Source organism: Somniosus microcephalus, chromosome 1, assembly GCF_052327205.1.
Source record: "Somniosus microcephalus isolate GS21.2 chromosome 1, FLI_Smic_1.0, whole genome shotgun sequence".
Lineage (NCBI taxonomy): Eukaryota > Metazoa > Chordata > Chondrichthyes > Squaliformes > Somniosidae > Somniosus > Somniosus microcephalus.
This window is the reverse complement of record NC_140987.1, coordinates 171,786,604-171,811,506: the sequence shown is the minus strand read 5'-3', so window position 1 is coordinate 171,811,506 and position 24,903 is coordinate 171,786,604. Positions and strand designations below refer to the sequence as shown.

Sequence of the window (24,903 nt, the reverse complement as noted above, 5' to 3'; positions counted from 1 at the left end):
AATGGTAGCATACTGGTTATGTTACTGGACTAGTAATCCAAAGGCCTGGACTAATGATCCGGAGATGTTAGTTCAGATCCCACCACAGCAGCTGGGGAATTTAAATTCACTTAATTAAATAAAAATCTGAAATAAACAGCTAGTATCAGTAATGGTGACCATGAAACTATCGGATTATCGTAAAAACCCATCTGGTTCACTAATGTCCTTTAGGGAAGGAAACCTGCCATCCTTACCTGGTCTGGCGTATATGGGACTCCAGGCCCACAGCAATGTGGTTGACTCTTAACTGCCATGCAGTTGTAAAAAAAATGCTACAAAAGACAATAAGAATAAAACTGGACGGACCACTCGGCATCGACCTCGGTACCGGCTACGGACACAACAAAGGCACACCCTGCAAAGTCCTCCTCACCAACATCTGGGGACTTGTGCCAAAATTGGGAGAGCTGTCCCACAGACTAGTCAAGCAACAGCCTAACATAGTCACACTCACAGTATCATACCTTTCAGCCAATGTCCCAAACTCCTCCATCACCATCCCTGGGTATGTCCTGTCCCGCCATACAGTCGGGAAGGAGTGGCCCTGGGAGTCCTCAACATTGAGTCCGGATCCCATGAAGTCTCATGGCTTCAGGTCAAGCATGGGCAAGGAAACCTGCTGATTACCACCTACCACCCTCCTTCAGCTGACGAATCAGTACTCCTCCATTTTGCACACCACATGGAAGAAGCACTGAGAGTAGCAAGGGCGCAGAATCTACTCTGGGTGGGGGACTTTAATGTCCATCACCAAGAGTGGCTTGGTAGCACCACTACTGACCGAGCTGGCCAAGTCCTGAAGGACATAACTGCCAGTCTGGGGCTGCGACAGGTGGTGAGAGAACCAACATGAGGAGAAAAACCTACTTGACCTCGTCCTCGCCAATCTTACCTGTCGCAGATGCATCTGTCCATGACAGCATTGGTAGCAGTGACCACCGCATAGTCATTGTGGAGACGAAGTCCCGTCTTCACACTGAGGACACCCTCCATCGCGTTGTGTGGCACTACCACCGGTCAGTGGTCAGGGACAGGAGGATGTGACACCGAGTGAGGCAGGTATGGGGACCCAGGAGGTGGAGAAGCCTCGGCCTTTGCAATTGTCCAACAGGTTTGAGGTTCTTGCGGCCTGTATGGATGAAAGCGGTGGCTGCAGGCTGGATGAGCAAACTGACCATGGCACTGAGGTACAGGAAGCCATTCAAACGGGGGGAGTTAATAAGAATGTAGTGGTAATTGGGGACAGCATAGTCAGGGGGATAGATACAGTTCTCTGCGGCCAAGAGCGAGAGTCCAGACGGCTGTGTTGCCTGCTTGGTGCCAGGGTTCGGGACATCTGCTCTGGGCTGGAGAGGAACTTGCAGTGGGAGGGGGAGGTGCCAGTGGTCGTGGTCCATGTAGGTACCAACGACATAGGTAGAACTAGGAAAGAGGTTCTGCTGAGAGAGTATGAGCAGCTGGGGGCTAAATTAAAAAGCAGAACCTCAAGGGTAATAATGTCTGCATTATTACCTGAGCCACGAGCAAATTGGCATAGGTTAAATAAAATTAGAGAGATGAATGCATGGCTCAAAGACTGGTGTGGGAGAAATGGGTTTCAATTCCTGGGGCACTGGCACCAGTACTGGCAAAAGTGGGATCTGTATCGTTGGATGGTCTTCACCTGAACCGTGCTGGGACCAGTGTTCTGGTGAGTCGTATAACTAGGGCGTTAGAGAGGGCTTTAAACTAAATATTGGGGGCATGGGTTCAAATCTGGGAAGATGTGGTAATTCAAAGATTAGAGACAAGGCAATAGAGAAACGTATTAATATGGGAAATGATAAAAAGACCTTGACAGGAAGGGATAGAGAGTACAAATCTAAGAGTAAATCAACAGATAAGGCTAGAGGTTACAAAAATAATAAAAAGACAAAACTAAAGGCTCTGCATCTGAATGCACGTAGCATTCAAAACAAAACGGATGAACTGATAGCGCAAATAGAAATAAATAAATATGATCTGATAGCCATTACAGAAACATGGCTGCAGGATGACATAGATTGGGACCTGAATATTGAAGGGTACATGACATTTAGGAAGGCCAGGAAGGTGGAGGGGTGGCTCTGTTAATTAATGATAGGTCATCCCTCTCTATTGTGCTAACACTAATTCCAGGAAACAAGGATGTAGAAGCGGTTTGGGTAGAGATGAGAAATAATAAAGGCAAGAAGTCACTTGTGGGAGTGGTGTACAGGCCCCCTAACAGTAACCACATGGTAGGATGGAGTATAAAGGAAGAAATAATGGGAGCTTGTCAGAAGGGTACGGCAATAATCATGGGAGATTTTAATCTGGATATAGACTGGAAAAATCAGATGGGCAAAGGTAGCATAGATGAGGAGTTCATGGAATGTTTTCGGGATAGTTTCTTACAACAGCATGTTCTGGAGCCAACCAGAGAGCAGGCTATACTAGACCTGGTATTGTGCAACGAGATAGAATTAATTAATGACCTCACAGTGAAGGCACCCCTAGGTAGCAGCAATCATAATATGATTGAATTTTACATTCAGTTCGAGAGAGAGAAGAGTGGGTCCAAGACTAGTATTTTAAACTTTAAATAAGGGCAATTATGAGGGCATGAAAGCAGAGCTAGCTAAAGTGAACTGGCAAATTGGGTTAAGGGATAGGTCAATAGAGTTGCAGTGGCAGACATTTAAGGGGATATTTCAAAATACACAGAATATATACATTCCAACAAGAAAGAAAAATTCCAAGGGGAGGACCCACCATCCGTGGTTAACTAAAAAAGTTAAAGATAGTATCAAACTTAAAGAAAAAGCATATAATTACACAAAGATGGGTGGCAGGTCAGAAGATTGGACAGAATATAAAAAACAGCAAAGAATGACTAAAAGATTAATAAGGAGAGAAAAATTAGAGTACGAGAGAAAGCTAGCTAGAAATATAAAAACAGATAGTAAGAGTTTCTATAGATATTTAAAAAAGAGTTAACAAAGTGAGTGTTGGTCCTATAAAAAGTGAGTCTGAGGAATTAATAATGGAAAATAAGGAGATGGCAGTTGAATTGAATAGGTATTTTGCATCGGTCTTCACTATAGAGGATAAAAGTAACATCCCAGAAATAGCTGTAAATCAGGAAATGGAAGGGAGGGAGGGAGGAACTCAAGAAAATTATAATCACTAGGGAAGTGGTACTGAGCAAATTGTTGGAGCTGTGGGCTGACAAGTCCTAGGATCTTAAAAGAAGTAGCTAGTGAGATAGTTGATGCTTTTGGTTTAATTTTCCAAAATTCCCTAGATTCGGGGAAGGTTCCATTAGATTGGAAAATAGTGAATGTAACTCCTTTATTCAAAAAGGGAGGGAGACAGAAAGCAGGAAACTACAGACCAGTTAGCTTAACATCTGTCATAGGGAAGATGTTAGAAGCTATTATTAAAGATGTTATAGCAGGGCATTTAGAAAAGTTCAAAGTAATCAGGCAGAGTCAACGTGGTTTTGTGAAAGGGAAATCATATTTAACCAATTTATTGGAGCTCTTTGAGGAAGTAACATGTGCTGTGGATAAAGGGGAACCGGTGGATATACTGTACTTAGATTTCCAGAAGGCATTTGATAAGGTGCCGCATCAAAGGTTATTGCGGAAAATAAAAGCTCATGGTGTAGGGGGTAACATATTGGCATGGATAGAAGATTGGCTAGCTAACAGGAAACAGAGTAGACATAAATGGGTCATTTTCTGATTGGCAAGATGTAACGAGTGGTGTGCCACAGGGATCCGTGCTGGGGCCTCAACTTTTTACAATTTATATTAATGACTTGGATGAAGGGACTGAAGGTATGGTTGCTAAATTTGCTGATGACACAAAGATAGGTAGGAAAGTAAATTGTGAAGATTACATAAGGAGGCTACAAAGGGATATAGATAAGTTAAGTGAGTGGGCAAAGATCTGGCAGATGGAGTATAATGTGGGAAAATGTGAAGTTGTCCATTTTGACAGGAAGAATAAAAAAGAAGCATATTATCTAAATGGTGAGAGATTGCAGAGCTCTGAGATGCAGAGGGATCTGGGTGTCCTAGTGCATGAATCACAAAAGGTTACAATGCAGGTACAGCAAGTAATTAGGAAAGCTAATAGAATGTTATCGTTTATTGCGAGGGGAATTGAATACAAAAGTAGGGAGTTTATGCTTCAGTTGTACAGGGCATTGGTGAGACTACATCTGGAGTACTGTGTACAGTATTGGTCTCCTTATTTAGGGAAGGATGTAAATGCATTGGAGGCAGTTCAGAGAAGGTTTACCAGACTAATACCTGGAATGGGCGGGTTGTCTTATGAGGAAAGGTGGGACAGTCTAGGCTTGTATCCATTGGAGTTGAGAAGAATAAGAGGTGACTTGATTGAAACATACAAGATCCTGAGGGGTCTGGACAGGGTGGATGTGGAGAGGATGTTTCCTCTTGTGGGAGAATCTAGAACTAGGGGTCACTGTTTAAATTTAAGACAGAGATGAGGAGAATTCTTTTCTCACAGAGGGTCGTGAGTCTTTGGAACTCTCTTCCTCCAGAGGGCGGTGGAAACAGAGTCTTTGAATATTTTTAAGGCAGAGGGAGATAGATTCTTGGTAAGCAAAGGGGTGAAAAGTTATTGGGGGTAGGCGGGAATGTGGAGTAATCAGATCAGCCATGATCTTATTGCAGGCTCGAAGGGCCGAGTGGCCTACTCCTGCTCCTAATTCGTATGTTCGTATGCTAAATGGGATAGATTCAGAATAGATCTAGCAGCTCAAAACTGGGCATCCATGAGGTGCTGTGGGCCATCAGCAGCAGCAGAATTGTATTCCACCACAATCTGTAACCTCGTGGCCTGGCGTATCCCTCACTCTACCATTACCATCAAGCCAGGGGACCAACTCTGGTTTAATTAGGAGTGTAGAAGAGCATGCCAGGCGTACCATAAATGCGGTGCCAACCTGGGGAAGCTACAACACAGGACTACATGCATGCTAAAAAGCGGAAGCAGCATGCTATAGACAGAGCTAAGCGATCCCACAATCTACGGATCAGATCAAAGCTCTGCAGTCCTGCCACCTTCAGTCGTGAATGGTGGTGGACCATTAAACAACTAATGGGAGGAGGAGGCTCCATGAATATCCCCATCCTCAATGATAATGGAGCCCAGCACATGAGTGTAAAAGACAAAGTAGAAACGTTTCCAACCATCTCCAGCCAGAAGTGCCAAGTGGATGATCCATATCCGCCTCCTCCTGAGGTCCCCACCATCACAGAAGCCACTCTTCAGCCAATTTGATTCACTCCACGTGACATCAAGAAACGGCTGAGCACACTGGATACAGCAAAGGCTATGGGCCCTGACAACATCCCAGCTATCGTGCTGAAGACTTGTGCTCCAGAACTAGCCATGCCTCTGGGCAAGCTGTTCCAGTACAGCTATAACACTGACCTTTATCTGACAATGTGGAAAACTGCCCAGGTATGTCCTGTCCACAAAAAGCAGGACAAATCCATTCTTGCCAATTACCACCCCATCAGTCTGCTCTCAATCATCAGCAAAGTGATGGAAGGTGTCGTCGACAGTGCTATCAAGCAGCACTTACTCACTAATAACCTGCTCACTGATACCCAGTTTGGGTTCTGCCAAGACCACTCGGCTCCAGACCTCATTACAGCCTTGGTCCAAACATGGACAAAGGAGCTGAATTCCAGAGGCGAGATGAGAGTGACTGCCCTTGACATCAAGGTAGCATTTGACCGAGTGTGACATCAAGGGGCACTAGTAAAACTGAAGTCAATGGGAATCGGTAGGGGAATCTCTCCACTGGCTGAAGTCATACCTAGCACAAAGGAAGATGGCTGTGGTTGTTGGAGGTCAATCATCACAGCCCCAGGACATTGCTGCATGAGTTTCTCAGGGCAGTGTCCTAGGCCCAACCATCTTCAGCTGCTTCAACAATGACCTTCCCTCCATCATAAGATCAGAAGTGGGGATGTTCGCTGATGACTGCAGAGTGTTCAGTGCCATTTGCAACTGCCCAGATAATGAATCAGTCCATTCCTGCATGCAGTAAGACCTGGACGACATTCAGGCTTGGGCTCATAAGTAGCTGTAAAATTTGCGCCACACAAGTGCCAGGCAATGACTAATTCCAACAAACGAGTGTCTAACCACCGCCGTTTGACATTCAACGGCATTAACATCGTCAAATCCCCCTCCATTGAACTCCTGGGGGTCACCATTGACCAGAAACTTAACTGGACCAGAAACATAAATTCTGTGGCAACAAGAGCAGGTTAAAGGCTGGGTATTCTGCGGTGAATGTCTCACCTCCTGACTTCCCAAAGCCTTTCCACCATCTACAGGGCACAAGTCAGGAGTGTGATGGAATACTCTCCACTTGCCTGGATGAGTGCAGCTTCAACAACACTCAAGAAGCTCGACACCATCCAAGACAAAGCAGTCCGTTTGATTGGCACCCCATGCACCACTTTAAACATTCACTCCCTCCACGTACCGTGGCTGCAGTGTGTTACATCTACAAGAGCACTGCAGCAACTCACCAAGGCTTCTTCAGCAGCAACTTCCAAACCCGCGACCTCTACCACCTAGAAGGAAGGGCAGCAGGCGCATGGGAACACCACCACTTCCAAGTTCCCCTCCAAGTCACACACCATCCTGGCTTGGAAGTATTCCTTCATCGTCGCTGGGCCAAAGTCCTGGAACTCCCTCCCTAACAGCACTGTAGGAGCACCTTCACCACATGGACTGCAGCGGTTCAAAAGGGCGACTCGCCACCACCTTCTCAAGGACAACTAGGGATGGGTAATAAATGCCGGTCTTGCCAGCGACGCCCACATCCCATGAATGAATTAAAAAAAAACATTTGCGCCACACAAGCGCCAGGCAATGACTATCTCCAACAAAAGAGAGTCAAACCACCATCCCTTGACATTCAATGGCATTACCATCGCCGAATCCCCCACCGTCAACATCCTGGGGGTCACCATTGACTAGAAACCTAACTGGACTAGCCACATAAATACAGTGGGTATAAGAGCAGGTCAAAGGCTGGGTATTCTGTGGCGAGTGTCTCACTTCCTGACTCCACAAAACCTTTCCACCATCTAAAAGGTGCAAGTCAGGAGTGTGATGGAATACTCTCCACTTTCCTGGATGAGTGCAGCTCGAACAGCACTCAAGCTCGACACCATCCAGGACAAAGCAGCCCCATCCACCACCTTATACATTCACTACGTCCACCACCGGCGTACCGTGGCTGCAGTGTGTACCATCTACAAGATGCACTGCAGCAACTCGCCGAGGCTTTGTCGACAGCACCTCCCAATCCTGCGACCTCTACCACCTAGAAGAACAAGGGCAGCAGACACATGGGAACACCATCACCTCCAAGTTCCCCAAGTCACACACCATCCTGACTTGGAAATATGTCGTCATTCCTTCACCGTTGCTGGGTCAGAATCCTGGGACTCCCTCCCTAACAGCACTGTGGGAGTACCTTCACCACACGGACTGCAGCGGTTCAAGGCGGCGGCTCACCACCATCTTCTCAAGGTCAATTAGGGATGGGCAATAAATGCCGGCCTTGCCAGTGACGCCCACATCCCATGAACGAATAATAAAACAATCAGGATGGTGTGTGACTTGGAAAGGAACTGGGAAGTGATGGTGTTCCTATGCACTTGCTACCCTTGTTCTTGTAGATGGCGGAGGCCGCAGTTTTGAGAGGTTATGCCAAAGAAGCTTAGGTGAGTTGTTGCAGTATATCCTGCAGATGGTATACACTGTTGCCACGGTATGCTGGTGGTGAAGGGGGTTGATGTTTATGCTGATGGATGAAGTGCCAATCAAGTTAACTGCTCTGTCCTGGATTATCATATAAATGAATCCTAAAATTCTTTTCTGGCCAAAGGGTAAACATTTCAAAATGTGCCAACTTCCTTCGGTGGCTTCAATCTGTCCATCAGTTATTTATCACTTACATTTTTTTTGCCTACATAACAACAGTGACAACATTTCAAAAATAATTAATTGGCTGTGAAGTGCTTTGGCACTTCCTGAGATCATGAAAGGCACTACATAAGCTCTTTTTTAGAATCTCATTATCTTGCCCTAGAAATTCTTCTCCAATAGTAGTTGCAGTTATCTTTCATTATTGTGTGCTGTTTTGACTGGCCAACACTCCATGAGGGGATGATAGGAGAACAAGGAAATTAAAGTAAAGAGGAACAAAGGAAAAGGAGAGAAAATAATTTACTTTTTTTCATACTTACACCTAGTTTGATCTTTCATGTTTACAAATTTGGGAACACCACACAATGCTTAACTGACAGAGAACAACTTGAAAACTAAGAAATGTAAACCAAACAAATAATTTATGTTTAAAGCACAGCATAAACCAAAACTTGGCTCAGTTGGTTACACTCCCAGCTTCGAGTCAGAAAGTTGCGGGTTCAAATCCCATTTTGGGTTTTGATGAGACACTAAACCAAGTCTCCATCAAAAACAGATGAATGCATTATTCAGCTCATTTACTGTTTGTGGGATTTTTCTGTGTTAAAATTGGCTGCCGCATTAGCCTACATAAACAGCCGCTTCACATTGCATAAGTAATTCATCGCAGATGATAAGGCACCAAGTAAATGCAAGTTCTTTCTTACTTTTCATTTGTGCTTTGCTAAGTACACATAGGTAATTTTGTCTTTTTAATGACCGCTGTTGATTCAGTACATCAAATATTTTAAATTTGTTATTTTTTTTTTTGAAGAGTCAATCTTCTCTTAGACCAATATAGAAAAAAGTCCAAACTTTTCCGCACCAAAGTGGTCTTGGTTCCTCTGGGGGATGATTTTCGCTACGACCAATGGTCAGAATGGGACCAACAGTTTCAAAATTATCAGAAGCTGTTTGATTATATGAACTCCCATCCAGAGCTCCATGTTAAGGTATGTTAAATCCTAGAGTGCAGCACATTAAGCACACCTAGATAGTTTGATGTAAAGAAAAACATTTATTTTACCATTTTGTTTTCTGTAATATATACAGATTGTGAAGTGTTTTTAAATTCTTAATTTATTGTTTTCCTCATACAAACTGATGGTTTATAAAAAATATATGAACATTCAAAAATGGTTAACAGGAAAAGACCATCTGGTCCATCTAGGCTGTCCCACACAGTCACGTTGCAGCCGAGAAGCATACTCCCTACCCACCAGCAGCCATGCAATCTGCTGAGATGGGGAGGTGGGGGGAAAAGATTTTTTAAAATTCTAGGCCAATTCAAGGAAAATAAATTGTGGGAAAGACGATCAAAATGCGTTCTCGGAGACTACAATGGCAATTATTATTATTTGCAAATGCACAAGTGGTACATTAAGGATTGTTTAAAAAAAATACAATGTAGGGTGATAAACTATAATTCAAAAATGTCAAGTGTTCGATGTGAAGAATGTCAAGTGGCTTAGGTAGACATCATTAATGCTTTAGGCTTTCAGTAGCCTTGGGGTCAACATTGTGGAGTCTGGAAAATTCTCCTGGTAGACCAGTACGAAATGAGCAGCCATTTAGTAGATGTGTGGCATCCTCACTGGAGCTACACAGAGGGCTGTTCCTGAGTTTCCACATGTGGTCACTTGCTGCATGCCTTGCCATCCCACAACCAAAATGGTTGAGCTTACACCAGAAATAGTGTGACAGTTTGAAGTCAGGCAGTCTTCTCATAGCAAAATACTGCAGATGTTGGAAATCCGAAATAACAACAGAAAATGCTGGAAAAACTCAGCAGGTCAGCTCCACGGATGTTGCCTGACCTGCTGAGTTTTTCCAGCATTTTCTGTTGTCTTCTCATTAGGCTGGGTGATGAAGAAGGAGTTTCTTACAGAGGGACCAGCTCATTTCTATTCTGTTTGTCATAATGAGGCCGCGTCAATGACAATGAGGCACGCTTTCCAACATCCATCCCATCTATTTTCATAACCAGTGATATCAGCCACAGTCAGAAACTTGCCCTAGTTCCCTTATGAACACTTTTAGTGAATCCACACTAACTGCATGAGCTGACACCTTATTCCAAAGGTCAGTGACACTGAAAAGAAAACCCTACTGACATCTAACCTAGTTCTATTTTTTTGTAACTTAAAATCATGTCCCCATGCTTTTGCCCTAACCTATCTAATTCATCTATCCATGTTGACAGAGTCTTGTTCCTTAATTATGTATTTACCCTATATGCATGAATATGCCCTCCCAGTAGTGGTTTCTGGATAGCAGTCTGGTGCATGAGCCCACGCTAACTTTTTTTTACTCCTATCTGGGCCAATTATAGCACTTCAACTTTTTAACTAACTCATTGCACAATCTGAGATTGAATATGTGACCTTTTTGCTGTATATACCTCACATAAAAAACATCTGTCTGCATGATATGCAGTCAGCATTTTGCACTTATCTGCATTTGCAACGAAATACAGCACTGCTTTAAAAAATTTGCATTTGCTAAAAAAGCAAATTATTATTTAAATGGAGAGAGATTACAAAATGCTACAGTTCAGAGGGACCTGGGGGTCCTTGTGCATGAAACACAAAAAGTTAGCATGCAGGTGCAGAAAGTAATCAAAAAGGGAAATGGAATGTTGGCCTTTATTTCAAGGGGGTTGGAGTATAAAAGCAGGGAAGTCCTGCTACAACTGTACAGGGTATTGGTGAGACCACACCTTGAGTACTGCGTACAGTTTTGGTCTCCTTATTTAAGGAAGGATATACTTGCATTGGAGGCAGTTCAGAGACGATTCACACGATTGATTCCTGAGATGAGGGGGTTGACTTATGAAGAAAGGTTGAGCAGTTTGGATCTATACTCATTGGAATTTAGAAGAATGAGAGGTGATCTTATTTGAAACATATAAGATACTGAGGGGGCTCGACAAGGTAGATGCAGAGGATGTTTCCGCTCATGGGGAAATCTAGAACTCGGGGGCATAGTTTCTTATGTCCTTATGTTCTGATTCTTCTCTCACACTTATCTGGAAAAAATGGATGCCAAGCCAAAGAAGGGGGGTGGCCAATAGCTTGCTCATAGAGATGGGTTTTAAGTAGGATACGAGGAGGGTGAGGTGAAGAGGTGCACCTGATCTAATAGCCATAATGGAGACATGGTTGCAAAGTGGCCAAGGTTGGGAACTAAATATTCCAGGATACTTAACTTTTAGAAGAGATGGGCAAAATGGAAAAGGAGAAGGGGTAGCCCTGATTACAGGCTGAGACAGGGGAAATTATAATGGGGAATAAGGAAATGGCAGAGAAATTAAACAAATACTTTGGGGGTGATTTTATCAATGGGTACGTGATGGAGGTGGGACTGCTGCTTGTCAGCTTTTAGTCCCGCCTCCATCGATGTCCGGCCAGCCCATGCTATTTTCCCTTGATTGACCTTGTTAAGCCCGCCCAGCAGGCTTAGCAGGCCAATTAAGGGAAAGCCGGTTACAGAGAACGTCCACGTATGACGTTTCATCTGTCAAATTTTTGACATGAATTGTCATCGTTTGACAGCTTTGAGAAGCTGTCAAACACTGACCATCTCTGTTCTTTGGTGAGTCCTTGTACTCAAGACTCACCAAACCTCTTTCCTGAGCAGAAATCAGATGGCTGTTGCATCGAAGAACACAGCAGCCGTTCTGTCATCTCTGCCGTGGAGATGAGGCAGCTCCGCAGCCTAAAGGGATGAAGCCTGGAGGAAGAAGCAAGGGTAAGTAATCTTATTAAAACACTTTAGACGCACCTCACACACTTACCTCTCCACACTTGCGCTCATCACTCACCTGCACACCGGATATTTCGGCCCCTCCGACTCTGTAGACCCACAGCTCGCCTCGCTGACCCTGGCGAGGTTCGGAGCCCAAAATAGGGATTAACCAAAAAACTGCCTATTAATTACCTGTTAACAGGCAGTTAATTGGCACTAATCCCCTTCCCATCTCAAGGAGACGGGACCCGGCGCGGGTCGGATACCCGCCTCCTGGGAAGATGGCATGGAGGTGGTTTGGGGCGGGATGGGTACCCGCTCCCAGATTCTGCCATTTTCCCAGCAGTCCCGCCTCCCCAGGGCTGGCAAAATCGCCCCCCTTGTGTCTGTCTTCACGGAAGAAGACAGAAAAAACTTCCCGGAAATAGTGGAGAACCAAGGCTCTAGTGATAATGAGGAACGGAAAGAAATTAGCATTAGTAAAAAAAAAAAAAAAATAGTACTGGAGAAATTAATGGGACGGAAAGCTGACAAATCCCCTGGACCTGATGGCCTACATCCTAGGGTTTTGAAAGAGTTGGCTATAGAGATAGTGGATGCATTGGTTGTCATTTTCCAAAATTCCATAGATTTTGGAACGGTTCCCACGGATTGGAAGGATTACATTACATATAGGATATACAGCACAGAAACAGGCCATTCGGTCCAACCAGCCAGCGTTTATGCTCCACTCGAGCCTCTTTCCACATCTGAATCTATCAGCATAACCCTCTATTCCCTTCTCTCTCATATGCTTGTCAATCCTCCCCTTAAATGTATCTATAATTTTCCCTTCAACCACTCCCTGTGGTAGCAAGTTGAACATTCTCATCACTCTTTGTGTAAAGAAGTTTCTTATGAATTCCCTATTGGATTTCTTGATGACTATCTTATATTGATGGACTCTAGTTATGCTCTTCCCCACAAGTGGAAACATTGAAGGGTGTGGGCTATATCAGAGTGTTACAGTGAGGTGTGTGGGGCATAACAGATTGTTAGAGTGAGTGGTGTGGGGAATATCATAGTGTTACTGTGAGGGGTGTGGTGTATATCAGATTGTTACAGGTAGCAAATGGAGCCCCGCTATTTTTAAGAAAGGAGGGAGAGAGAAAATGAGGAACTACAGACCTGTTAGCCTGACATCAGTAGTAGGGAAAATGCTAGAATCTTATCATTAAGGACGTGGTAACAGGGCACTGAGACAATAATAATAGGATTGGGCAGAGTCAACACGGATTTATGAAAGGGAAATCGAGTTTGACAAATCTGGTAGAATTTTTTGAGGTTGTAACTAGCAGAATAGATAAGGGGGAACCATTGGATGTGGTGTATTAGGATTTTCAGAAGACATTCGATAAGATGCCACACAAGAGGTTATAAAACAAAATTAGGGCTCATGGGATTGGGGGTAATATACTAGCATGGATTGAGGATTGGTTAACGGACAGAAAACGGTATTTATCAGTTTTCAGTCCCATTAAACAGGTCATTTTCTGGTTGGCAGGTTGTAACTAGTGGGGTACTGCAAGGATCAGTGCTTGGGCCTCAGCTATTCACAATCTACATCAATAATTTGGATCAGGGGACCAAATGTAATATATCCAAGTTTGCTGATGATACAAGGCTGGGTGGGAATGTAAGTTGTGAGGATGCAAGGAGGCTTCAAGGGGATATAGACAGGCTAAGTGAGTGGGCAAGAACATGGCAAATGGAATATAATGTGGAGAAATGTGACGTTATCCACTTTGGTAGGAAAAATAGAAAAGCAGAGTATTTTTTAAATGGTGAGAGATTGGGAAATGTTGGTGTTCTGAGGGACCTGGGTGTCCTTGTACACAAATCACTGAAAGTTAACGTGCAGGTACAGCAAGCAATTAGGAAAGCAAATGGTATGTTGGCCTTTATTACAAGAGGATTTGAGTATAAGGGTAAAGACATCTTACTGCAATTATATAGGGCCCTGGTGAGACCACACCTGGAGTATTGTGTACAGTTTTGGTCTCCTTACCTAAGGAAGGATATACTTGCCATAGAGGGAGTGCAGCGAAGGTTCACCAGACTCATTCCTGGGATGGGGGGATTGTCCTATGAGGAGAAATTGAGTAGACTAGGCCTATATTCTCCAGAGTTTAGAAGAATGATAGGTGATTTCATTGATACATACACAATTCTTACAGGGCTTGACAGGGTAGATGCAGGGAGGGTGTTTCCCCTGGCTGGGGAGTCTAGAACCAAGGGTCACAGTCTCTGAATAAGGGGTTGGCCATTTAGAACTGAGATGAAAAATTTCTTCACTCAGAGGGTGGTGAATCTTTGGAATTCTCTACCCCATAGGGCTGTGGAGGCTTAGTCATTGAGAATATTCAAGACAGAGATCGATAGATTTTTGAATATTACGGGATATGGGGACAGTGCAGGAGAGTGGAGATGAGGTAGAAGATCAGCCATAATCTTATTGAATGGCAGAGCAGGCTCGAAGTGCCAAATGGCCTACTCCTGCTCCTATTTCTTATGTTCTTATGTTCAAGGTTTAGGGATGGAAATCCAGGGCCTGGGTAGCAATGGTGAGACAAAGAGAGGGATGAATGCATAAGAGGGCAGAGTCTGAGAAAAGGAATGTAGGGAAGGAGGTGGTAACAGAAATTGAGAGGGGCGTGAAGAGATTCAAGCGCAATGATGAGAATTTTAAATTCAGCCATTGCAGGAACTGTGGCCAGTGTTGGTTAGCGAGGACAGGAGTGATGGATCAGTGAGACTTCGTTCAGGATAAGATATGGGCAACAGAGTTTTTGATGAGCTTAGGTTTATGGAAGGCGGAGAATGGGAGGCCAGCCAGGAGCGCATTGGAATAGTCGAGTCTGGAGGTGCCAAAGACAAGGATGAAGGTTTCAGCAGCAGATGGACTGAATTTCGGATAGAGGCAGGTGATGTTACAGAAGTGGAAGTAGCGGCCTTTGTGATGGAGAGGATATATTGGTCGGTGTCTCTGCTTGGGGCTGAATAGGTTGCAAGCAGTCTGGTTCAGCCTGAGACAGTAGCCGGCAAGGAGGTGGAATCATAGCAAGTGTATGGTGTTTGTGCAGGGTGGGGGGTGGGGGGGGGTGTTCCGAAGACCATGGCTTTAGTCTTCCCAGCATTTAACTGGAGGAAATTGTGGCTCATGCAAGATTGTACTTCAGATAGGCAGTCTGAAATGTGGTGGTGGAGGGGTTAAGCGAGGTGGTGCAAAATTGTGTGTTGTCAGCGTGCATGTGGAAGATGATCCCATCTCTGCGGATGATGTCACCAAGAGGCAGCATGTAGATTGCGATGAGTAAATGCTTGGTAGATTCCAGAGGTAACAGTGTGCGGACAGGAAGAAAAGCCATTGCTGGAGATGCTTTGAGTACGATTGGAAAGGTAAGAGTGGATCCCAGAAATGGCAGTCCCACTGAGCTAGGCAGCAGAGGAGAGATGTTGGAAGAGGATGGTGTCAAAGGCTGCAGAGAGGACAAGCAAGGATAATGCATCATGGTCACCGTCACAGAATATGTAATTTGTGACTTTGCTTAGGGCAGGATGTGTAACCTGATTGGAGAGATTCAAACGTGGAGTTGTGGGAAATATGGGCATGATTTGGGAGGTGACAACGTGTTCATAGACTTTGGAGAGGAAAGGGATTTTGGAGATAGGATGGCGGTTTTCGAGGATAGAGGTGGTGAGGGTGAGCTTTTGAAGAAAAGGTGATGACAGTGGCTTTGGAAGTTCAGGGCCAGTAACTGAGGAGAGGGAACCATTTAAGAATTTCAGCTAGCATAAAGGCCAGGAAGGGAAGTTGGTGGTTATCTGTATATTGGGAATGTGCTCAAGAGCGGAGGAAGTGTATCTGATGGATGAGATGAGCTTGGAGAGGGCCTGAGGGGTAATAGTAATGTGAGGGGGGAATTTTAACCCCCCAAAACGGGCGGGTTGGGGGTCAGGTGGGATGTTAATATGTTAAAAATCTGAATCCCGATCTCAGCCCGCCCACTTCCGGTTTTAATGGAGGCAGGAGGGGGTGCGGGCAACCAACCCACTTGCAGGAGGAAATAAAAACATATCCAGCAGGTGAGGCAGCATCTGTGAAGAGTGAAACAAAATTAACGTTTCAGATCGCTGACCTTTTGTCTTTTATTTTAAATTTAACCCTGGCTGGCCTTGGCTGCAGAACATTTTGGAAGGGGAGGGTGAACAGCCAGTTGTCGTGGTGCATACAGGTACCAACGATATAGGTAAAAAACGGGATGAGGTCCTAAAAGCTGAATATAGGGAGTTAGGAGGTAAATTAAAAAATAGGACCTCAAAGGTAGTAATCTCAGGATTGCTACCAGTGCCACGTGCTAGTCAGAGTAGAAATAGAAGGATATTTCAGATGAATACGTGGCTAGAGGAATAGTGCAAGGGGGAGGGATTCAAATTCCTGGGACATTGGAACTGGTTCTGGGGGAGGTGGGACCAGTACAAAACGGACGGTTTGCACCTGGGCAGGACCGGGACCGATGTCCTAGGGGGAGGGTTTGCTAGTGCTCTGGGGGAGGGTTTAAACTAAAATGGCAGGGGGTTGGGAACCTGAGCAGGGAGACAGAGGAAAGGGAAACAAGGATAGAAGCAAAAGACAGGAAAGAGAAAAACAAAGGTGGCAGTCAGAGAAATCAAGGGTTTAAATCAAACATGGCCACAGTAAATAATAATTCTAAAAGGTCTAAGAGTGTTAAAAAAACAAGCCTGAAGGCCTTGTGTCTTAATGCGAGGCGCATTCATAATAAGATGGATGAATTAGCTGCGCAAATAGAGGTAAACGGATATGATATGATTGGGATTACGGAAACATGGCTCCAGGGTGACCAAGGCTGGGAACTCAACATCGAGGGGTATTCAATATTCAGGAAAGATAGGCAAAAAGGAAAAGAAGGTGGGGTAGCATTGCTGGTTAAAGAGGAGATTAACACAATTGAAAGGAAGGATATTAGCTCTGATGATGTGGAATCTGTATGGGTAGAACTGAGAAATACCAAGGGGCAGAAAACGTTGGTGGGAGTGGTATACAGACCTCCAAACAGTAATGCGGAGGTTGGGGATGGCATTAAACGGGAAATTAGAGACGCGTGCAATAAGGGCACAGCAGTTATCACGGGTGACTTTAATCTACATGTAGATTGGGCTAACCAAATTAGTAACAATACTGTGGAGGAGGAATTCCTGGAGTGTATACGAGATGGTTTCCTGGACCAATATGTCGAGTAACCAACTAGAGATCAGGCCATCTTAGACTGGGTATTATATAATGAGAAAGGATTAATAAGCAATCTTGTTGTGCGAGGCCCCTTGGGTCGGAGCGATCATAATATGATAGAATTCTTCATTAAGATAAGATAGAGAGTGAAGTAGTTGACTCAGAGACTAGGGTCCTGAATTTAAATAAAGGAAACTACGATGGTATGAGGCGCGAGTTGGTTAGGATTGATTGGGGAATGTTATTCAAAGGGTTGACGGTGGATAGGCAATGGCAAACATTCAAAGATCGCATGGATGAACTACAGAATTTGTTCATCCCTGTTTGGCATAAAAATAAAACAAAAAAGGTGACTCAACCGTGGCTAACAAGGGAAATTAGGGATAGCATAAGATCCAAGGAGAAGACATATAAATTGGCCAGAAAAAGCAGTAAACCTGAGGATTGGGAGCAGTTTAGGATTCAGCAAAGGAGGACAAAGGGATTAATTAAGAGGGGGAAAATAGAGTATGAAAGTAAGCTTGCAGGGAACATAAAAACTTACTGTAAAAGCTTCTATAGATATGTGAAGAGAAAAAGGTTGGTGAAGTCAAGCGTAGGTCCCTTGCAGTCAGAATCAGGGGAATTTATAATGGGGAACAAAGAAATGGCTGACCAATTAAATACATACTTTGGTTCTGTCTTCACAAAGGAGGACTCAAATAATCTCCCAGAGATGTCGGGGAACATAGGGTCTAATGAGAGGGAGGAACTGAAAGAAATCAGTATTTGTAGGGAAATGGTGTTAGGGAAATTAATGGGATTGAAGGCCGATAAATCCCCAGGGCCTGATAATCTACATCCCAGGGCACTTAAGGAAGTGGCCCTAGAAATAGTAGATGCATTGCTGGTCATCTTCCAAAATTCAATAGACTCTGGAACAGTTCCCATGGATTGGAGGGTAACTAATGTTACCCCACTATTCAAAAAAGGTGGTAGTGAGAAAACGGGGAATTATAGACCGGTAAGCCTGACATTGGCAGTGGGGAAAATGCTAGAGTCCATTATAAAAGATGTAATAGCAGAGCACTTGGAAAACAGTGACAAGATCGGACAAAGTCAACATGGATTTACAAAAGGTAAATCGTGCTTGACTAATCTACTGGAATTTTATGAGGATGTAACTGGTAGAATAGATAAGAACCAGTGGGTGTGGTGTATTTGGACTTTCAGAAGGCCTTCGATAAGGTCCCGCGTAAGAGATTAGCGTGTAAAGTTAAGGCACATGGGATTGGGGGCAAGGTACTGACTTGGATAAAGAACTCGTTGGCAGACAGGAAGCAAAGAGTTGGAATAAACAGGTCTTTTTCCGAGTGGCAGGCAGTGACTAGTGGGGTACTGCAGGGATCGGTACTAGGACCCCAGCTATTCACAATATATATTAATGATCTAGACGAGAGAACTAGATGTAATATCTCCAAGTTTGCAGATGACACAAAGCAGGGTGGGCGTGTGTGCTGTGAGGAGGATGCCGAGAAACTGCAGTATGATTTGGACAGGTTGGGTGATTTGGCAGATGCAGTATAATGTGGATAATTGTGAGGTTATCCACTTTGGTGGCAAAAACAGGAAGGCAGATTATTATCTGAACGGCAATAGATTGGGAGAAGGGGAAGTGCAAAGAGACCTGGGTGTCCTTGTGCACCAGTCGCTGAAGGTAAGCATGCAGGTGCAGCAGGCGGTTAAGAAGGCAAATGGTATGTTGACCTTCGTAGCGAGAGGGTTCGAGTACAAGAACAAGGATGTCTTGCTGCAGTTGTACAGCGTCTTGGTGAGACCACACCTTGAGTATTGTGTGCAGTTTTGGTCGCCTTATCTGAGGAAGGATTTTCTTGCCATGGAGGGAGTGCAGCGAAGATTCACCAGACTGATACCTGGGATGGCAGGAATGAAGTATGCGGAGAGATTGGGTCGATTGGGCTTATTCTTCTGAACTCCAGCGAGTATGAGAGGGGATCTCATTGAAACTTATAAAATTCTAACAGGACTAGAGAAACTGGATGCAGGAAGGATGTTCCCGATGGCCGGGGAGTCCAGAACCAGGGGTCACATTCTAAGGATAAGGGGTAAGCCATTTAGGACAGAGATGAGGAGGAATTTCTTCACCCAGAGTGTGGTGAACGTGTGGAATTCTCTACCACAAGGCAGTGGAGGCCAATTCATTCATTATATATATTCAAGAAGGAGTTGGATATATTTCTTAAGGTCAAAGGGATCAAGGGATATGGGGAGAAGGCAGGGACAGGGTACTGAATTTGGATGACCAGGCATGATCTCATTGAATGGCAGAGCAGGCTCGAGGGGCCGAATGGCCTACTCCTCCTATCTTCTATGTTTCTATGAAACCCGTCATAGAAACATAGAAGATAGGAGCAGGAGTAGGCCATTCGGCCCCTCGAGCCTGCTTCGCCATTTAATGAGATCATGGCTGATCATCCAAATTCAGTACCCTGTCCCTGCTTTCTCTCCATATCCCTTGATCCTTTTAGCCTTAAGAAATATGTCTAACTCCTTCTTGAACATATTTAATGAATTGGCCTCAACTGCCTTTTGTGGTAGAGAATTCCACAGGTTCACCAGTCTCTGGGTGAAGAAATTCCTCCTCATCTGTGTCTTAAATGGCTTACCCATTATCTTTAGACTGTGATCCCTGGTTCTGGACTCCCCCGCCATCGGGAACATCCTTCCTGCATCTAGTCTGTCTAGTCCTGTTAGAATTTTATAAGTTTCAATGAGATCCCCTCTCATTCTTCTAAACTCCAGCGAGTATAAGCCCAATCGACCCAATCTCTCCTCATACGTCATTCCTGCCATCCCAGGTATCAGTCAGCTAAAGGGAGGCGACGACTACTGGATCCAGGAGGTAAGAGCCTTTCCACTTACCTGCTGGATCCAGCTTACCTGCTTCAACCGCCCCCCCTCCCCCGCCGCTGGCATTCGGATACAACCCCCCGACCCTTCCCAAGACCCTTCCCAATCTCCTCCACAAAGTCTCCTCACCCTCTTTCCCCCCCCCTCCCGAGCTCTGGCTTGCGAACTTCCTGTGGCGTCTGACTCCGATTACTCCGGCCTCCAAACTCCAGCTGTGCAGCAATGAGGGGGTCCTGCACAGGCCACTCACCAGCTGCTGCCACTGGAAAAGATTCCGCACAGCAAATTTAAAGGAACATTGCACCTGCACCACCTCCCCCGCCACCCCGCTTTAGGACTCCCGATCTTCCTCCCCCTACTCAGGTCTCCACCATCTCCTCCGGCTCATGACTCCCGATCTTCCTCCCCACAGCCTCCCCGATGTTGCCCGGCTCACAACTCCCAATCCCTCCCTCCCTCCTTTTCGCTCCTCTGCTGCGGCCTGTTGCCGAAAGCCTACCCGCCCAACAGCCAGCAAGCCTCTCAGTCTGGCAGTCTGCGGTCGGGAAATAGAGACAAAACATATTAATCGGGTCGTGCCGTTTTAACATTAGTTCCCTGTAAGCTGCACTTTGTTCTTTTAACGCGCAGTCCTTTAAATTTCGGTGCATGCGCAGCATTTATAATGTAAAAGCTGGTGAGCGGCCTGCGTAGGACCTTTCAGATTTCTGCACGGGTGCACCTTAACGGGAACATTGGTTGGAGGCATAACCAATATTCCACCATTGGTGAAAGAGTGTGGCAAAAATTTGTGGTATTTTCTGTAATTTTTTGCTGAGAAACTATGGCTATGAATTGGTACTTTGTTACAGTGACATGGAACAGTCTTGTCCCATCTCCGTTCACCATTCACAGAGGCACTATCCTTCCCATCCCCTCCAGTTCATGCCAGCACTCTTCTACCACACACCAGTTTATGCTGACATACAGTTTTGCTTTCCTTTCCTGTCCTCCTTTCCTGGTTTATACTGGCATTCTTCCCCACCCCACTTCTCTCCTGACACACTCATTTTTTTTGTAAAATGCTTTGGGATGTTTCTCAGCATTAAAGATGCATTACAAATGCCAGTTGTTCATTCCCCCCACCCCCCCCGCCTTCCCGAACTTCAGACTACACTGTTACTCGGCTCTCTAACATCCGCGCGCCCCCCCCCCCCCCCCCCCCCCAGTTCATGTCTTTTCCATTTCTCTTCACTTCCCAGGTCACACTGACACTCTTCTTCCCTCATCTCACCCAATAACTTAATGGGCAAGTTGCAGTGCCTAGTATGATGCTGACCCATACAGCCTCAGGTTGTGCTGAATTAGTTGATCTCAGCAGGATGACAGCTCAGCACCCCGTGAGAAAAAAAATCAGCTCAGGTTCCTGCTGTTGATTGCTAACAAATGACCCCCCTGCTGGAAAGTGCAAATGTGAACATCAGGTGATGAAAGGTTTGGGATTGGTTGTGTCTTTACTACCTTCCAGGCTCCTGTCACCGGCAAATAACCTGCCGACACTCTGCCTAGGTTCACACATGAAGAATGGGTACTTGGGTGAATACTGGAGGACGCCAATGCCATTTTATTTTATTTTTTAGAAGTACCCCATAATGAAAGTTGGAGGATAAATCTTGGATTTCCTCCACAGATTTATGCTTGAGTATAAAGTTTTGTACATCAGCTCAGTAACACATATAACCAGCATAAAATGCTGCAGCTCATACCAGTTTTAAAACCATCCCATCTGATATAAATAAAGTACTACACAAATGAAGTGCTCCTACACTCTGTCACAATAAGAATAATAGATTATGCTTTTGGGAGGCAGGACTATTACAGCTTCTCTTGTACTCAGAAAGCAGTCTGTTCTCACCTAAGAAATTCTGCCTGTACTACTGAAAGACGTATTGTGATTGAATACATCACTGCAGACCAGAGACTGTAATTCTCACTGAATTATTTACACAAAAGTCTAAATTCTTTATTTGAAAGTTAACCATGTAAAACCTTTGCCACCCTAACAGTTTTCCATCCAACCTGTAATAACTCAACTTTGATCCTTAGGTTACCTTAGATTAGAAATTTGTGTAAGGCAATTAAATTTTATTAAACACCAAATAAACAGCTCATTTTAAAACTCCTTATTACCAGAAGATGGGATTTTTCCATAATGTATATGATGCACTACACTATTGTTACAGTTCATCCATTAATATATATACTCTCTTCACAGGTATAATGTTTAAACAATATTTGATAATTCAATATCTTTGATTTAAAAAGAAATACCCTCCCAATAGCTAATACTCAGTGAAACTAAAAGATCATTTTGTTCCAAGAGACATTTTAATAACTACTTCTTGTACTTTAAGATTACTCAGGTGATCAGATAAAGCTGAAAATCAAAAGCTTTGGCCCATATTTAAAGAAAATAAATAGACATTAATCCATCTATACAATGAAAGTTAAAAAGTAGAGGTTTCTTTTAAGGTTGCTGCATTTATTCACTGAATGCATGTTTAGTAGTTTGATATTCTGTTTCTAGGCTCAGTTTGGAACATTGTCAGATTACTTTGATGCTATCCATAAAACTGCTGGTTCAGGAAATTCACCATCACCATTTCCTGTCTTGAGTGGTGACTTCTTTACCTACGCAGATAGAGATGACCATTACTGGAGTGGATATTTTACCTCCCGACCCTTCTATAAGCGACTGGACAGAGTTTTAGAATCGCATCTGAGGTAAATACATCAAAAGTTTGTGCATTAGTTCTGATATCTTGTGTATTTGTAATCAGTGCTGATTTTGTACTTTAGCCTCATTGACAATGTGAATGAAATAGTGATAAGCATTTAATACTCATCTTTTTACATTCTATATGAACCATGGGGTTAATAATTATCACAAGTGTTCTTTAAATAACTGCATGGCTAACTTTTTAATAAATAAATATGGGACCTAAGGTTCTTAACACATTTTCCCCAGTTAGAGAAGCTACTGCAGATCAGAGTCTAATCAGTACACCTGTTGCAAAGTGCTCATCTGAACACTCCTAACCACCACTCAACTCTCATGCACATTGCGAATGGGATTTCTGGAATTCCTTTCCAGTTATTCACTGACGTATGACCCAGCCTCTTGAGTAAGCCTGTATCAACCTTGATTTTTACCCGATGGCTTGGAAATTGCTTCATTTCCACCTGTGTGGTCCTTGGTTTCAGCTAAAGCAATCACTTCCACTTGTGCAATCTTTAACTATGTTGGGGGGTGGGGGTCTTGCCTTAACTTAACTATTCCCCAGGTGATTATTTCATGTCTAGTGTGTGCAGTCCTTGCCACTGTCATTAGATTAAAATACGAGTGCTATACAGGGACTAGTTAGAGAGATATGACTGACATACAAGCTCCTTATTGTTGGCTACCTTTCTCTCTCCTTAGTGCCATCCTTTGGCTGGGTACTGTCGCACCAAGTTCTTAGAGATTTTGTATACTTTAAGCAGCATATTTTAATACCATTATGAAGAACTTTGCCTTTTGATAAAGCATTGAACATAATTCTCTGGGCACTGGTTGTTGCAGTTTTAGCAGTAAATATGCACATGTGAGATATATAAAAAGTTGGGTAGAGTCAAGTTTTATCTATATTGTCCTAGCAATGTACTTCAACCACAGTGTCAGAAGAGCACCTCTTCTGCACAGAGTAGCATTTATGTTTCCCATTCAAGCCACGCTAAGTTGGTGTAAAATTGTGGCAGTTTTGTGCTGCGGACTTGTATAGTATTGTAAATGATTGTGATTTTGTTGTAGCATGCTATATTGAAGGGCAAGTGATTGAATCTATTTTTTAATCCTTTTATCTTTATATATAGTTAAACTTGCTTTGTTTGTCTATCTATCTAGCTTTTCATCTATCAAAGTTTTGCATCTGGCATATTGCTAAGACGGGGAAAGTGTTTAACTTATCCTTAGGATGTAAAGTATACCGTTTTGATTGAATTTTCTATTTAGTACTTTTCATTAAAAAAAATCCCATCCCTTTAAAAGAAACAGTAAAAATAATTATCAAACAAAATTTGACACCAAGGAGATATTAAGTCAGCTGACCAAAAGCTTCGTCAAAGAGGTAGGTTTTAAGGAGGGTAGAGAGGTGAAGAGTTTTAGGGAGGAAATTCCAGATCTTAGGGCCTAGGCAGCTAAAAGCACAGCTGTCAGTGGTGGAGCAATTAATATAATAGCAAAATACTGCAGATGCTCAAAATCTGAAATAACAACAGAAAGTGCTGGAAACACTCAGCAGGTCAGGCAACACCGAGGAGAGAGAAACAGTCAATGTTTCGGGTCGAACCCTTCGTCAGAACTGGGAAAGGTTAGGGAGGAACAATTAATATCTGGGATGTGCAAGAGCCCAGAATTGGAGGAGCGCAGAGATCTTGGAGGGTTGTAGGACTGGAGGAGGTTACAGAGATAGGGAGGGGCAAAGCCGTGGAGGGATTTGAAAACAAGGATGAGAATTTTAAAGTCGAGGCGTTGCTGAACCGGGAATAAATGTAGGTGAACGGGACTTAATGCGAGTTAGGATATGGGCAGCAGAGTTTTCCATGAGCTCAGGTTTACAGAGGGTGCAAGATGGGAGGCCAGCCAGGATAGTGTTGGAATAATCAAGTCTAGAGCTAACAAAGGCGTTGGTGAGGGTTTCAGCAACAGATGAGCTTAGGCAGAGATGGAGATGGGCGATGTTACGGAGCTGGAAATAGGTGGTCTTGGTGATGGAGCAGATCATAGAAATTTACAGCACAGAAGGAGGCCATTCGGCCCATCGTGTCTGCCGACTGAAAAAGCTCTCTAGCCAAATCCCACT

At 44.1% G+C, this 24,903-nt stretch overlaps 1 protein-coding gene across 2 annotated transcripts in view; it reads left to right on the top strand.

The window, feature by feature from the left end:
- man2a1 (mannosidase, alpha, class 2A, member 1) overlaps nt 1-24,903 on the top strand; it is a 355,305-nt gene that overhangs the window by 96,413 nt on the left and 233,989 nt on the right. For both annotated transcript variants that reach the window (XM_085987444.1, XM_085987435.1), the window contains exons 8-9: nt 8,852-9,029; nt 22,590-22,786. In XM_085987444.1, the coding sequence (XP_085843570.1) occupies nt 8,852-9,029; nt 22,590-22,786 (375 nt within the window). The remainder of the gene's footprint in view (nt 1-8,851; nt 9,030-22,589; nt 22,787-24,903) is intronic.